At 47.7% G+C, this 13,779-nt stretch overlaps 5 protein-coding genes across 5 annotated transcripts; 3 read left to right on the forward strand and 2 right to left on the reverse strand.

Annotated features, from left to right (window-relative positions):
- The first annotated feature begins 187 nt into the window (after window positions 1–187).
- On the forward strand, window positions 188–1,446 carry F5Y00DRAFT_7036 (beta subunit of citrate lyase). Its single transcript, XM_048014033.1, has 3 exons — window positions 188–284; window positions 361–1,305; window positions 1,393–1,446. The coding sequence occupies exons 1-2, from the start codon at window positions 239–241 to the stop codon at window positions 1,272–1,274; spliced, it is 960 nt and encodes a 319-aa protein (XP_047870357.1). The 5' UTR covers window positions 188–238; the 3' UTR covers window positions 1,275–1,305; window positions 1,393–1,446.
- On the reverse strand, window positions 1,317–4,199 carry F5Y00DRAFT_7030 (uncharacterized protein). Its single transcript, XM_048014030.1, has 3 exons — window positions 3,355–4,199; window positions 3,246–3,306; window positions 1,317–3,193 (listed from the first exon to the last, which is right to left on the reverse strand). The coding sequence occupies exons 1-3, from the start codon at window positions 4,111–4,113 to the stop codon at window positions 1,359–1,361; spliced, it is 2,655 nt and encodes an 884-aa protein (XP_047870358.1). The 5' UTR covers window positions 4,114–4,199; the 3' UTR covers window positions 1,317–1,358.
- A 3,558-nt stretch (window positions 4,200–7,757) lies between these two features.
- On the forward strand, window positions 7,758–9,009 carry F5Y00DRAFT_7093 (uncharacterized protein). The gene is made up of 5 exons (XM_048014040.1): window positions 7,758–7,874; window positions 7,942–8,014; window positions 8,122–8,228; window positions 8,281–8,513; window positions 8,585–9,009. Exons 1-5 carry the CDS (start codon window positions 7,855–7,857, stop codon window positions 8,674–8,676), a joined length of 525 nt encoding a protein of 174 aa, XP_047870359.1. The 5' UTR covers window positions 7,758–7,854; the 3' UTR covers window positions 8,677–9,009.
- A 165-nt stretch (window positions 9,010–9,174) lies between these two features.
- F5Y00DRAFT_7059 (ChaC-domain-containing protein) lies at window positions 9,175–10,654 on the reverse strand. Its single transcript, XM_048014038.1, has 5 exons — window positions 10,314–10,654; window positions 10,220–10,248; window positions 10,080–10,129; window positions 10,020–10,024; window positions 9,175–9,895 (listed from the first exon to the last, which is right to left on the reverse strand). Exons 1-5 carry the CDS (start codon window positions 10,367–10,369, stop codon window positions 9,343–9,345), a joined length of 693 nt encoding a protein of 230 aa, XP_047870360.1. The 5' UTR covers window positions 10,370–10,654; the 3' UTR covers window positions 9,175–9,342.
- A 1,190-nt stretch (window positions 10,655–11,844) lies between these two features.
- F5Y00DRAFT_7141 (EF-hand) lies at window positions 11,845–13,741 on the forward strand. Its single transcript, XM_048014050.1, has 4 exons — window positions 11,845–12,410; window positions 12,584–12,608; window positions 12,745–13,102; window positions 13,172–13,741. Exons 1-4 carry the CDS (start codon window positions 12,370–12,372, stop codon window positions 13,633–13,635), a joined length of 888 nt encoding a protein of 295 aa, XP_047870361.1. The 5' UTR covers window positions 11,845–12,369; the 3' UTR covers window positions 13,636–13,741.
- Window positions 13,742–13,779: the final 38 nt, after the last annotated feature.

The raw sequence follows: 13,779 nt of genomic DNA on the forward strand, positions 1-13,779 counted from the left end.
TGTATAATTAAAGCTTTAAGCTGTTTGATATACCTAATAAGACGTACCCCTTTTACATAGTGTATTGTATTGTATTCACACTTAGCGGGCCCGTGCACTACCGGGTCCCCGCAAAAAAAAAAAGTTCGTATGTAGGTAGGAATTACAATAATAGTACGGCGAACAAGACAACGACGTCGCAACCAATTACCACAACTACCTCCTAAGTAGATCGAGGGAGTCTTCAAGTCTACGCACCATGCCCGCCAGTTCGAGCCCTTTCCTTCGCCGGGCTATGCTCTACGGTAAGACATTTATACCCACCTACCTACCTTAACGTAGACAAACCGAGTCTTCCCCCGTCTCTAACCGATAGCACAGTCCCGGCGTCGTCGCAACGAATGCTAACCAAATCCCTCGGTCTCACCGTCGACACCGTCATCTACGACCTCGAGGACTCGGTGAACGCCGAAGTCAAAGCCGAGGCTCGCGATGCCCTCTACCAGCACTTACGCCGTCTACCCGCGAAGCCGCCTCACGTCTCCGAGATCGCCGTCCGCGTCAACAACGCCCGTTCTCCCTTTATTGAAAAAGACCTCAAGCTCGCCGCGTCGTCTTTCGTGGTCGACACCGTCATCGTGCCCAAAGTGAGCAACATCGGGGACTTGAGGGAGGTTTCCCACATACTCAAGAACCTCGAGAATAAACACTTCAAAGACGCGCGCGAGAAGCCCTTGAGGGTTATGGCCATGATCGAGTCGGCTCGCGCTATAATGAACCTCTCGTCCATTGTTAGAGGCCCGCGCCTCAACGGCCTAATCTTTGCGGCCGAAGATTTCGCCCTCGACCTGTCGCTCACGCGGACGCCGGATATGTCCGAGTTCTTATATGCGCGGTCTGCCCTGGTGACGGCCGCCCGCGTTGAGAGCATCCCTAGTCTAATAGATTTAGCATGCACATCGTATAAGGAAAAGGACGGGCTAGATCAGCTAGAAAAAGAGTGCCAAAACGGAAGGGCCATGGGATTCAATGGCAAGCAGTGCATCCATCCTTCGCAGGTCAACATGGTGCAGCGGTACTTCACTCCCTCCGAGAAGGAGCTTGAGTGGGCTGTCAGGGTTAACATAGCGGACGAGAAAGCCGCAGCTGAGAAAAGGGGGGCTTGGGGCCTAGATGGCAGAGTGATTGACCGCCCGGTTGCCGCTAGGGCGAAGGCGATAGTTGGCAGGGCGGAAAAATGTGGCTTGGATGTCGATGGACTCCGAGAAAAATGGAAAGATCAAGAGCCTGAATAAACCACCTATGAATATTAACCTTAACAAAGACGTGAGTGCACATTGCGATATGGTACTAATATATTAGCGTATAGTAGGTGTTTATCAGAATCGAGAGAACTGATTTGGACGCCAGAAGCTTGACATTTCGAGACGCTCCTCGAATTCTTCCAACGGTTGTGTGATATTAGGTAAAATCCCGGGAGTATCAATCCTGTGCTGGGTATACGGCGCCTCAATATCTAAACCCTCCTCGCATGCTTCAGTTGTCCTCGGCCTTAGATCAAAATAATCAGGATCGAAATCAAGGGGTAAGTTGAGAGGTGTCTCCTTTTCCATATTGCAAACTATGGGCTGCTCGTGGGATAGTCCCCTATCGAGCGAAGATAGGTCTAACGCTTTCTCCTCTAATCCTAGATTATCATAACCGCGGTGGGGGAGTTGCCACTGTGACTCGTTCTCTATTCTGGCGATAAATTCGGCCATAGTCTCAAGTTTCTGTGATCCCGCAAAATCCCTTTGGTGCGAGCCTCTACTTAACCTCCCTTCACCTTGATTTACGTAGGTAGGTGGATTTGTGCTTGGTCGTAATAAGGCGACTCTCTCTCCTACTATGGGGGCCGATGGCCTTTTTTGAGGTATCCAAGGAACGCTATTGGAGGTCAACAGGGTATGTCCATTATTGGCGACCGACTCATATAACAACGCCTGTTTACAGCCTTCGAGGGATTCCTGGGAGTCTTGTATATCTTTATCATGATCTATCCTATAAGGAACTTGTGAAAATTCCAGATTAGCTGGAGCCGTGTTCTGTCCCGGTGCATTAAATTCCACGTCGACGCGGGGTACAGCAAGGGAGGCGTTTCTACTATACGACGTAGGTGGAGGAGGCATTGCATCCCTAGAAGATACAGATGCTTCGTCGCTTGCCTGCTGTTTCTGTCTCTCTAAGTTTTGATCTACGTGTGTAGCCGCGGCTTCGGGGATTTGGTGAATAGTGATAGGCTTGCCATCTAAGCTACGCGGAATATCAACGTGTTGCCTTGAACCACCCTTTTCGTTAGGAGTTAGACGAACTTCTCTAACAATTTGCTGACGGTCAATATCATTAGAGATGTGTGGTATGTGCACATTTGCCTCTCCTCGAGACCTAGACGCATGACGGTCTTCTGTTATTTGGATAGCTTCTAGTGACTCTGAACATTTAGGGGGATCTTCGGTCATTATAGCTTGATCTCGATACCTCACCTTGCAAGATCTATTAGAACCTTGATGCATGTTGTTATGGGCACCCTCTAATTCCATGTGGCGGACGCTATGTGGTTCCATCTCGATTGTCTTATTTGATGTACTCGGTTCAATTGATTGATCGTCGCATGAAGGCATTCTAGTATTGTTGTATATTCCTGTCGTTATTAGATCTACTCTCCTTGATTCTGGAATAGTTGTTCGGACCGAACCTGACGCATTTGGACTCGAACGACTGTCCCCTTCATTAATACGCGGCGACGAGCGACGACTACTGGACCATGTTAAATATGTCGTATCTCTGCCTGTGTCCTTTCCATCTGGATTTGATCCAAGGGAATCTGGTCTGACAGGATTGACGGTTTCACCGTGGGCTCGGGATATGTGGCTATGCTTAGCATATCCATGATGGCTTGGAGGCGACAATCCGGGAGGTTTTCCACCACAGATGGGCATGAGCTGTTCGAAGTGACGTCCCATGTCCTGGTACTTTCTACTGGTATCTGGCTTACGAAATCTTAAACCGGGAGTATCTCTATCGGCTTTGTGTGGTAGGAAAAAGGACGATACTTCTTCCATTTCTCGGTCCTCTCGACGTTTCTCCCTCAGGCGGGACTTTGATAACACTTTTGGTTGAATGTTACTACTCTGGCGCTTTAGAAACTGCATGTCAGAGAAGGTCAAATCAGATACTGTTTTCAATTAGGTTCTCGCAACTAAATAATCTTTCGAGCATATCCTTACTTGGCTGTTTTTTCGATGCCCTTCCATTGTCAAATAGACCAGGCTTTAGATGCGGTTGGACCTAAACGTAATTTAGACCAATATCTCTCACATGTGACGGGGCCCTTACCGTAATGCGATCATTGAGAACAGCATTGGAAGTGAAATTATTCACTACATTTTTGCTAGATGCTATGGATTTTCTCTTGTCGATTTTCTTGCGCTTTTTACTCCGGTGATTGCTATAGTCCACGGTGCTTCCCTCTTCGTGGGTCCGTTTTCTTTTCTTCGTTTCATATTTGTCTTCCCTAGTCTTTCTTCTGGGTCTTTTCTCGAAGTTCGGCTGTTCGTCCGCACGAGAAGTGGTCGATGAAGCATGGAGATACACCAAACCCGCGTCTCTCGGGGCTCTGGTAGTTAGAGTGTCCACATGGTTCCATTGAGCGGAGCCAGGGGTATAGCTAGGAGGCTTCGTAGTATTCTCAAAGCCACTGATAAGCGAACTATCACTAGGGGCCGTCCGCCTTCGCGTAGACTTTCTCGAATCCTTTGGACCCGAAGTCTCAAACGAAGGGCCTGATTGGTGCATATAATGACTAGGAAAGTCGTGACGAGGACTCCATCTCGGATCTACACGCCTAGGGCGTTTATTGTATGGGGACGTCGCATCAAGTGGTCTATACGGGGAGTTATTGCCTGGGGTTTCTTTTCGATATCCTTGTGACGTACTAGGCCAGGGGTGAGGATCTGGCCTCGCCGTCTGTTCTAGCCAGTTTTCGACAATGTCATAGCGTGGTTGCGGCTGCGACGCGCTGTTTGACCCTACTAAAAACGAGATATCATCGTGGGGTTGGCGTGGACGTTTCAGACGTGATCTATTATTGGGCATTTTGTATGAGTTGTTTCCGCTACGCGGCCGATTATAGCGACAGCGATGATGTGAAGAGTGACGCAGATATGGTATAGAGGCCTCCGAATAGCTTATCTCGAAATGTGAGTTGAAACAGCAAAAGACTCCTGAGACAAAGCAAAGATATTACGTCAGAATAGTAGGTCTACATATTATAAGCCTAGGGTATAGCTGTAGTGTGGTAGATCATTTCTGAGCCATGGGAAAGCAACTTTAGACGAGACGAGATGCGTGGGGACTAGGTTGTGTTGTCGGCACGACGGTTGGAATATCCCAGGGCTGCGGAACCTAAGACTTAGCTCAAGTTCAAGTTTATGCAAGTAATATTATCTATAAATTACTAAGCGCATACCTTACCTAAGTACCTAAGACGAGGTATTAGTAGAAGGAGCTACCTCTTCACGTGGGGTTTGAGGTTAGGTATTACCTCCTGGATTTTCACTTCTAGGCCGTGTATTCCGCACCAGGTACCCAGGCATACCTATCATGCATGTATCAACTACATTTGCACCAATATATCCCTCAATGTACATCCATCATTGGATCTAATACATTTAAGTAAAGGGTCGGTAGACACATGCATCAGCTACATGTATGTAAGTGTGGATGGAGTTGCTACCGAATTTCCAGTCTTTTGAAAACCAAATATTCAAATCTCCATGTGAGATACCTAGGTAGGTACCTAGGTACTTAATCTATAATTAGAACTCGGGCTGGATCGGCGCTTGCTCTTACTTGGCAAGTTTTCATCATTGATCTAGCCTGGATTTTCATCGTCGTCATAGGTTATTATAAATGCTAAAATTATTACGTGGAAATTGATGGTTGACGCATGCGTGTTGTAAGAGCCGCATGCAATGTCAGCGGCGTGTTGTGCATTGTGGGTAGTAATGTTGCTGCTAAAGATCCAACCTTCAATCCCAAGACGTCTGAGAAACCTTGCCAAGAAGGCCCCTGATTGCCCCTGGATTGGGAGTTAGAAATCGCAACCCGACTGATCTGATTGGTCTGTGCAACCCCGCACCGTTTAAGAGGTACGCCATATGTACCTACTTATTTAGTTAGAGGTATCGAGGTACCACTACTACATCACCTCAACCATCAATATACAGACGCACTAAAGAATTGGAACTCTGAACTTCCACATCTTGGCATCTCTAATATTGCCCATGTAACATATGTAGAATACAATCGATACCACATGTCAAGTGTCTACTACCTTGTCCCTAAATGCCAGGTAGGATCTGGTGATTGCTGATAAACTTCTTCTTTCAGCTTAGGTCCAACGCGTTTCATTACCCTGTGTTTGTATTCTTCCCAAGGTCCCCCAAGTCAAGGAATGGACATTCGGAGCGCCAGCCGGCCCCATGAACAGGTCGCGCTAAACGATACCTATGTACAATTACATACAGCCTTAAACATCTTGAAAACTAATTAGCTGTAAGTCTTCTTCCTCGGTGGACTCGGCATTTGGGTCAAATTGCTCAATGATCGACTGCGACCTCCGCGGCTGCATACCTAACGTCGCATCCCATGCGGACAAGCCTTTAGGTACGCGGAACGCATCTTGTATCGAATCTGAGCCGAACTTCCTCTGCTATCGGATTTCTATTTGTTATAGACTTATAGTCGTTGGTTACTATCATTTTCCCTCCCTTACCTTAACCACATGTCCACATCCCACATCCCACATCCCATACTACCCTATCATCTATCACGGAGTTTACAGTTTACCCTCGTACGAGCAACCGAGACGTACCTATATAGAGTGTATATAGTCCATGTCAAAAGTATTATTGTTCTTTAGCTATCTCACCACAGGATAACGTTATATACAGTATGGAGCTAGACTCAACTCTCTTCGCCAAGCAGATAATACCAAGCCAGAGAGATTGGGAATACATGGCAGCATCACCCAAGGGCCGAGTATAACGATTAAGGACAACTATGTGGGTTCTAGTCAGATAAAATGCAGAAAAACAGTTTTGCATCCTGTCTCTAAGAGCGTACATCCTAGGATATGGTATTTGGTCGTTTCACTTTCGCCCACAACTAAATGCAGCACATTTTCATCCTAGTTCGTCTCGAATCGTACCAGGATACTCGGTGCCTCTAAGTTGGCTCTTTTCGGAGCTCTGCCGTGTTGCAAGGTCTTGAGGTCCTTTAATGGACTTAACTAAACACCCCCATCTTAGTGTGTATTATTCGTACGATAGTCTTCAACACTAACGCAGGGCCTAGCCTTGTGGATAAGCAAGCCCCTCGGGAGACTATGGAGAGGCGCTATGTTCTCTCGCATTATTTAGCCAAGCAAATAAGACTTCCCGTTTTGAACTGACGTCCTACGGCGATTGGTCGATCACAGAAGTCAGGGGTCCAAAAATGGCACCCCTGCGTGATTGGATATCGCGCTTTTCCTCATATTCTTCGAGCTCGTTACAGCTATTTCAGGCCCAGCAAGTTTTAACGAAAAGACTATTCCCATTGGGGCCCGAAAATCATAGGCTAGAGACAGATGGCGAACAGACTATAGCATTCTTTTTTTAGCCCCCAGGCAAGGATTACGAAACTCTAGTATTCAACTATTCACTGCCTAAGGTGACGGACGTGAGACCTTGACAACTACGATCGGCCGTATTTAAACGGGAATAGGTAGATGTGGAGTACATATATCCTACCTAGTGTAGGTAGTCGGAGTAGATGCTTCGCAGATCGTTCTCGAAGCCGACACGCCTCCTTCAACCGCATTACGTCGAGTAACTTGGGCTACACGAAGCGAGCATCCCGCCGATTGCTGGCTTTCCATTTTAGGATAGAGCCGACTTAGCAATTCGTCTGGCACATGTAGTTTGTGCCGCGTGGAGTCTCATACCCTCTCCTTAGGGCAATTCGAGGTCATTTGCACCTCCTCTGTTTGATGCTTGTTTTGAAGCTATCCCTGCTGGTTTCCTCTTTCTTCTCTTTGCTGGTGGTGGGTGGGTATACGCTTGTTGAGTATTGCTGTCTGACAGCTTTTCCTACCTTAGGGGGCAAGTAGAATATATTGTATAAAATCAGGCGGCCTCGAGTACATAGATATCTTTCATTCCTCGTTCAAGCCAACAGATACTGGTCGATTTGTCACTAGAACGCCTTCAAGTTACTTTACCAACTTTTATAATCCTTGCCTAACCGGCCACCTGGGTCTTACATTTCGTACATAAGTTCCAATCAACCCTGTTATCTTTACTGTACCAAAATACCGAATCGATACTTTTCACTTCTTCACCCTTGCACCTATCAGATACGTCACTTCGACCCCGGCATCTGCAGACCTTCCGGCGCTGGTTACTGGTCAAGTTTGCAAGTCGAAAATCAAAGGCAACAACGATTTGTACGGTTGCTGCTTACCTAGGATTCCAAAAGAACGTTCGTGCATCACTTCCGCGTCCCGCCCCTGCTTCCCGTACATTTAGTGGACCCAGTAGTTCCTTCCTCCCTTGCTGCCATCTTGCAGATTGCTCCTCCCACTTTGCTTAGACAATAACGGCAGCCTCACGTATCTTGGGTATATATGTGCAGGTACCTACCTGCCTACCTACCTATATAATCGCTACATATACCCGCGTAGTGGACCTTTACTTCAACCGTCCCGATCTGCACATCATTATTACGGGCCAATTATTAACCTTATTTAATACAGATCTACTCTTTCGAGTTGATATCCTTCAGTCACCAATAATGTCGAAACTATTCATCGGGTATGGTAAAACAGAATTCCCATCTATTATTTATACTTGGCTAATCCAAGTGTTCCCCTCTATTCAGTGGCCTTGCATGGCACACTGAAGATGCTACGCTCAGACAGAAGTTTGAAGAATTCGGTCCTATTGAGGAAGCGGTATGTGGTCCTATTATCATCTCTCTATAGCACTCACACTCTCTTCGATATGGGAGTCTGGAAGTTCTACCTAGACTTTGATTCAGGACTAACTTAACGGATGATAGGTCGTCGTCAAAGATCGCGATACTGGTCGAAGCAGAGGCTTTGGATTTGTTCGATATGTGAACGAGGAAGATGCACAGAAAGCTATTGCGGGCATGAACAACATCGAGTAAGGTGCCACCTCCCGTTATTTCGGGGATTTATCTAACTGAATAAATTAGATTTGATGGACGATCTATTCGTGTCGATAGAGCATCCGACACTGGTCCTCGAGGCGGTAGCGGACGGGGTGGTGGGTACCCGCCTAGGGGTGGGTACATGCAGCAACCTCAGATGCCGTACGCCGCTGGCCAGCCGATTGCGTACGGGATACCGAACCAGATGATGTACCCACCGGCCTACGGACGCGGAGCAGGTTACCCGCAGCCCGGTTACGGAACACCCCCGCCTCAAGGTAAACACACAAGCCCCTTTGAAATGTTTTAATTTAAATCGTTACATGTTTAAACTAACCGAATCTTACAGGCTATGCGCCCTACGGCTATCCGGACCAACAGCAAGCGGGTCAACAACCCCAACATCAGCAACCGCCTCAGGGGCAGCCGCCGTACCAGTAGAACTGCTGTGAGCGACACAGGAAGTGTTCTACCCAAACCCCAACACCAACATTATGCAGAGTTGGTATCTACTAGAAAATTGGCCTAAAAGGCACGCTCGTTATCGGTGAAATTGGCGCTTGGAGGTCTGATGTTCTCGCAACACCCTTGACACTCCTTATGCACAACACGACCAAAGTGGTACTCCCCATTTGTCGCCATTTCATTAAATCATCCTCAACTACAAAGTCTCTATATCTGAGATGGGAGGATTACAGTGAGACATACTCACTAATGTACATACACTCGTTCGCCATCTTCTATTCGAGGCTCTATGGCCCCTATGATTAACGTGAATATCCACGTCATCTATCATTTTACGAGTCTACGAAGGACCAAAGAAAAAAAGAAAAGAAAAGAAAAGTAAAAAGAAAAAGAAAAGAGACGGGGGGGACTAGTTGAGGATGAAGAGTTCAACCTTCTCGAGAAGAAGTCGTCATGAGGTCGATCCCGGAGGGGGATAGGGGAAGGCGAAGCCGGGAATGAACTGTAGCAATAGTGCTCAGATCAATCGACATGATTTCCAACACTTTTCTCTGTTAAATATCTTGACCTAAGCACCTAACGTGATTCTTTACCTCGGCACCTAAATCTTTACAATTTCTCTTCTCCCCTGTAAGATATCATTCACAACTTCTCCGTCTCTTCCTGCTCGTCTACGCTGCTCGCTTTCCTAAACCGGTGCGAGATAGGATGTTCGAAATCTTCCACATGTATCTCGCCCTGGCGGTCAATCTCGCGCACGCGATTCGACAAATCCGTGACGTGAGCGTCGCCACTCTCTGGGCTTAGCTCGTTAAGGGCCTTCTCCAGACTCAACAGGTAATCCACGTTCAGACCGCTGGGGCCCTCGCTAACGTAGATGTGCTCGGCGAGGGCCTGCGGGTCTAGCGGTCCCGTAAACTGATCATTGTCGGGGGTGCCGATGTAAACTAGAGTGCGGATGGACGGCGACCCGTCCGCCGGATGGAAGGGCGTATAGTGGATCGTGTACCCGTTGATCTCCCGGATGTCGAGGTGCTCCTTTACCTCGGCTACCTTGTCCGCTTGGATTCGGTACGCGGTACCCCATACCTTCTCGGGCGCCGAGTCATGCGAATCAACGAGGGATTCCCAGAATGACCGCTCGATGAGAGTGACGACGCGGCCGGGGGCTTCAGGTGTGCCGCGGTGGTCCTGACTGGAAATTTCTTTGGTGTCAGAAGATGATATAACCCCCATATATTAAACTCCCCGACCCTTGTCATTGCCGTACATGCGCGCCGGGTTGCCTTGATCTGATCTCTGGGGTTGATTAAGCTTACCTTGCCTAAAGGTATGTCAGCCGTATAATTCTTAGCCAAGCAAGGTGAGGGAATCTGTACCTGCCAGAACCGTCTAACATAGCCTGTGACCCAACCGGGTACCCGTCGATCTACCGGAAAGTTTCGGTGAGTTTCGGCCTTGGACACATATGTTGACGTAAAGGAAGTGAGCAGGAAAGTGCTCTAGTACAGGATCTTACCATGGTGCGGAGGGGGTTTCCATATCAAGCTTCTACAACTCTGTAAGTAAGGTTAAGCTACGAAGCTAGGGAAGCATCCGAAATAATAACGTACCCATAACCGAAGATCCAGAATTCGTCCGTCTCGGGTGGCGCTCCGTTGGCTGACATGGTTGGTATTCGGGTCAAGCTTCCTCGTCTATTCTTTTGCCCTTTTTTTTCGTTTCTGTAATTCACGCACGATTGCTCGAGTTATTATTATCTATTGATCCAAACAGGCTATAACAACGCTCGTAACAAAGCTCGCCAAATATGATAAAGAATGTTCTATCTGCGGGTAAGAGTCATCGCTGTTCAATTTGACGGGAGTTGGAGATGGTACAATAACGCCAAGCATTTCGTCTTTTGCGGCTTTCTAAGCTATCGGGACTGCCGTCTTTGGCGGGCGCGGCTCCGGCCAACGGAGCATGTGCTACACAGTACCAACACCGTACCTCCCTTGCATATAGTCATGCATACATATAGAAGGTACTTAAGGTAGGCAATCCCGCTCTTGTTATTCCGACAGTCCGACTAGATAGGCGGTTATTATTTTTAGCACCTACGTATTGTATGTACAATACATGCTGCGAACAGCTGCAGCTAAGCTCCAGAAATTCGGCATTCAGGTAAATTTAGGAGGTAGGTATTACAACACCACGGGTCTAAAAGCTCTGGGTAATTGCGATGAACGTTGGAAAAGGCTATTACATAGGCCGCGTCATAGGGCACCTAAAGCACTGCAGGTACAATACATCATATCCAAACGTGACCTCTCGTATTAACTATTCATGTATGTATTATTGTTTACTCCTACAACATCTCGAAACCTCATGCATAGAAGACCTACATATGAAGCATATATGCACCCCGCAAAGACCTAAGAGTAGGGGAAGCATGCGCCTCGACTCACATTAGGTACAGACCGCAAACAGCTTATAGCTTGGAGCTCTTGTTTTGCTGCGCCATACCTACTACGTATGTATTATCGTATAGACCTGCCGCCATCCATGGAGGATGTTGGAAATGACAAAAGAAGATGCTGTGGGTTTAGCCCAACCCACTTTGTAGGCAGTACATAGTAAGATAGGAATATTGACCGGGATGCGGGACGGGACGGGATCGTCATGCCTGAGCCTCACTGGGGAAGCTGAATCTATTCTAGTTAATATTTTAGAAGCTTCTTTTCTATATAAGTCAGCCTTCGAGAAAGACTAAAGGTTCGCCCTGCTTTAATTCCCCAGGATCTCTGCCACCTTCGGTCAAGATAACAAACAATCGGATTGATCCGACGAGTTATTACGTACCTAATGGAGTACGTATGGATGCTGTGGTAGACGATGATGACACAGCCCCGGGCTGCCCCGCCGCTCAGCATCGGTGTGAATGTGATTTTGATCGCCAGTCTGATGCCTGCGGATCTTTGGTATCAGTCAGACGGACGCTAGCGTTGCCGGATATCCATACGAATCCATGCAAATCCATACAGTTCATCCAGATGGTTACCTAAGGTGGTCAATCTTTTACTCTGGAGGACCAAAGAGAACAGCTTGTTAATAAAATACCCGATAACTAATACCCGACTTATGTACGGTATTTGAGACAATAAAGCAAAAAACCACATTACTTTTTTTTTCTTTCTCGGCAGCCCCTAAGTTGTTATTAGTTAGCTCCTTTGGGTCTTAAGTCTTGGGTCTTGGGTCTTGGGTCTTGGATTTAGCAGATGCAGCCCTAGAGTTAATAATCCTCAATGAAGACTTAATACTACTCCATATATACATCCCAGCTAAAAATCCTCAGCACTTATCTCTTCCCTTTTGTCTTTTTAAAACCCCATGATCCTTGACTTTCTTCTTTTACCCCGATTTTTTCTTGCGGCTGAGACTAATTTACTCTTTGTCCGCTACTTGACGACTGGGTTGCACTGCCGCTTATTACTCGTCCGATACCTTTTCCCAATTTAAGTGCCTTAGGTACCTATCTCACGTCGACATTCACTCTATACAAAAAAGCCATATAACAAACAGGTCTCGCTGCTAACTGCTGTCCTTACCGTCTTCATTCTTTTACTACCGGTACTAGTCGAGTCTATCTAAACTCTAGAGCGACGTAAACAGCAATCAATATACGCAATGGCTTATAACAGACCATACAATCCCGATGAACTGCCAAGGTGAGTCGGCACCCAGCGCTACTATACCCCGCCATCGTCATCGCTCAAAACCGCGGTGGACAAGTGAAGTGATATCGGGTATTGAGTATTGAGATGGGGAGGATAATATATAATAAATATTGGTTTCATTTTCATGCGTGACAGCGATAGCTAATCTATTTTTGAAACCGCAGATTCGCAGAACCCGACCCGGTACGCGCACGCACCTCCGTTGAACCCTTTTTCTGCCTTATGTTAACCCGTCAACCTGTTAACCCCTGCGCGAGCCCCTCTTCTATCCACTCGTATATACGTATATTCGACTGTAAATAAACTAACTTTCTTCCCTTCGTAGAAAGGCGGCGCGCCTCACCCGTCCTCTCGCTACGAATCCAAGCCTCAACCGCCTGTTCCTAGCACCCGACACGATTCTCTTCCGACTCGTCGCACAGACACAGGACGTTTGACACCTACTGGTTACGGCCCGAGCGGTTATAGCAACAATAGTGGTAGTAGCCATAGCAACAGTTACGACTACGGCTATAGGCCGAACCTGCAATCTACTATGTCACCGCCACCTACCGCAACCGGCCCGCGACCAACGGCCCATAACCGTCCACCTCCCGCGAGTCGGCCACCTCCTTCTCCTACCCCTCAGGAAGGCGCTGCCGATCCCACTCTGCTACCGCTATTCAAAGCTGTCGACAAGAACAGTACGTTTTCTTAGCCCGGCCGTTTTTGATCCCCCCCCCTCCCCCCAGATACTAACCCCTTTCGAATAGATACCGGTCAGCTCTCCGAAAAGGAACTATCGGCCGCTCTCGTAAATGGCGACTGGACGGCTTTCGACCCGCAGACGGTGCGCATGATGATCCGCATGTTCGACAGTGATCGGTCGGGGACGATCGGATTCGACGAATTCTGCGGACTATGGTCATTCCTAGCATCGTGGCGAGCACTGTTCGACCGATTCGACGCGGACCGCAGCGGCAACATTAGTCCCGACGAATTTAGCAACGCCCTCGTGGCCTTCCGCTACCGCCTTAGCCCCGGTTTCGTCGACCTCCTCTTCCGCACCTACGACAAGCGTAACGAGGGCGTCATGAGCTTCGACCTCTTCGTTCAGGCCTGTATCAGCCTTAAGCGTATGACGGACGTCTTCAAGAAGTATGACGAGGACCGCGACGGTTACATTACTCTCAGCTTCGAGGACTTCCTCGTCGAGATCTTAAAGCAGCTCAAGTGAAGTTGAGACCCGGAGATTTTAAGTTATACCTATGGCTTTCCACGGAATTGTTAGTATGGGGGGTGAGCAAAGCCAATGGTGAGGGTTGCCGTATTTCTACATATACGCAACGGTCTGGAGGACAGAAATTACCTGTTGGGCTAG

This window comes from Daldinia vernicosa, assembly GCF_022497035.1.
Source record: "Daldinia vernicosa strain CBS 139.73 unplaced genomic scaffold F5Y00scaffold_1, whole genome shotgun sequence".
NCBI lineage: Eukaryota > Fungi > Ascomycota > Sordariomycetes > Xylariales > Hypoxylaceae > Daldinia > Daldinia vernicosa.

Bases quoted from the DNA above. Each gene is read 5' to 3' on its own strand.
- F5Y00DRAFT_7036 (XM_048014033.1), top strand. From the start codon at position 239: ATGCCCGCCAGTTCGAGCCCTTTCCTTCGCCGGGCTATGCTCTACG. The intron at 285-360 runs GTAAGACATTTA...CCGATAGCACAG, and splicing joins TCGCCGGGCTATGCTCTACG to TCCCGGCGTCGTCGCAACGA.
- F5Y00DRAFT_7030 (XM_048014030.1), bottom strand. From the start codon at position 4,113: ATGCCCAATAATAGATCACGTCTGAAACGTCCACGCCAACCCCACGAT. The intron at 3,307-3,354 runs GTAAGGGCCCCG...AATTACGTTTAG, and splicing joins TTCTCAATGATCGCATTACG to GTCCAACCGCATCTAAAGCC. The intron at 3,194-3,245 runs GTAAGGATATGC...AATTGAAAACAG, and splicing joins GGCATCGAAAAAACAGCCAA to TATCTGATTTGACCTTCTCT.
- F5Y00DRAFT_7093 (XM_048014040.1), top strand. From the start codon at position 7,855: ATGTCGAAACTATTCATCGG. The intron at 8,015-8,121 runs GTATGTGGTCCT...AACGGATGATAG, and splicing joins TCGGTCCTATTGAGGAAGCG to GTCGTCGTCAAAGATCGCGA. The intron at 8,514-8,584 runs GTAAACACACAA...CGAATCTTACAG, and splicing joins CGGAACACCCCCGCCTCAAG to GCTATGCGCCCTACGGCTAT.
- F5Y00DRAFT_7059 (XM_048014038.1), bottom strand. From the start codon at position 10,369: ATGTCAGCCAACGGAGCGCCACCCGAGACGGACGAATTCTGGATCTTC. The intron at 10,249-10,313 runs GTACGTTATTAT...GAGTTGTAGAAG, and splicing joins TTCTGGATCTTCGGTTATGG to CTTGATATGGAAACCCCCTC. The intron at 10,130-10,219 runs GTAAGATCCTGT...ACTTTCCGGTAG, and splicing joins GAAACCCCCTCCGCACCATG to ATCGACGGGTACCCGGTTGG.
- F5Y00DRAFT_7141 (XM_048014050.1), top strand. From the start codon at position 12,370: ATGGCTTATAACAGACCATACAATCCCGATGAACTGCCAAG. The intron at 12,609-12,744 runs GCACGCACCTCC...TTCCCTTCGTAG, and splicing joins CAGAACCCGACCCGGTACGC to AAAGGCGGCGCGCCTCACCC. The intron at 13,103-13,171 runs GTACGTTTTCTT...CCTTTCGAATAG, and splicing joins CAAAGCTGTCGACAAGAACA to ATACCGGTCAGCTCTCCGAA.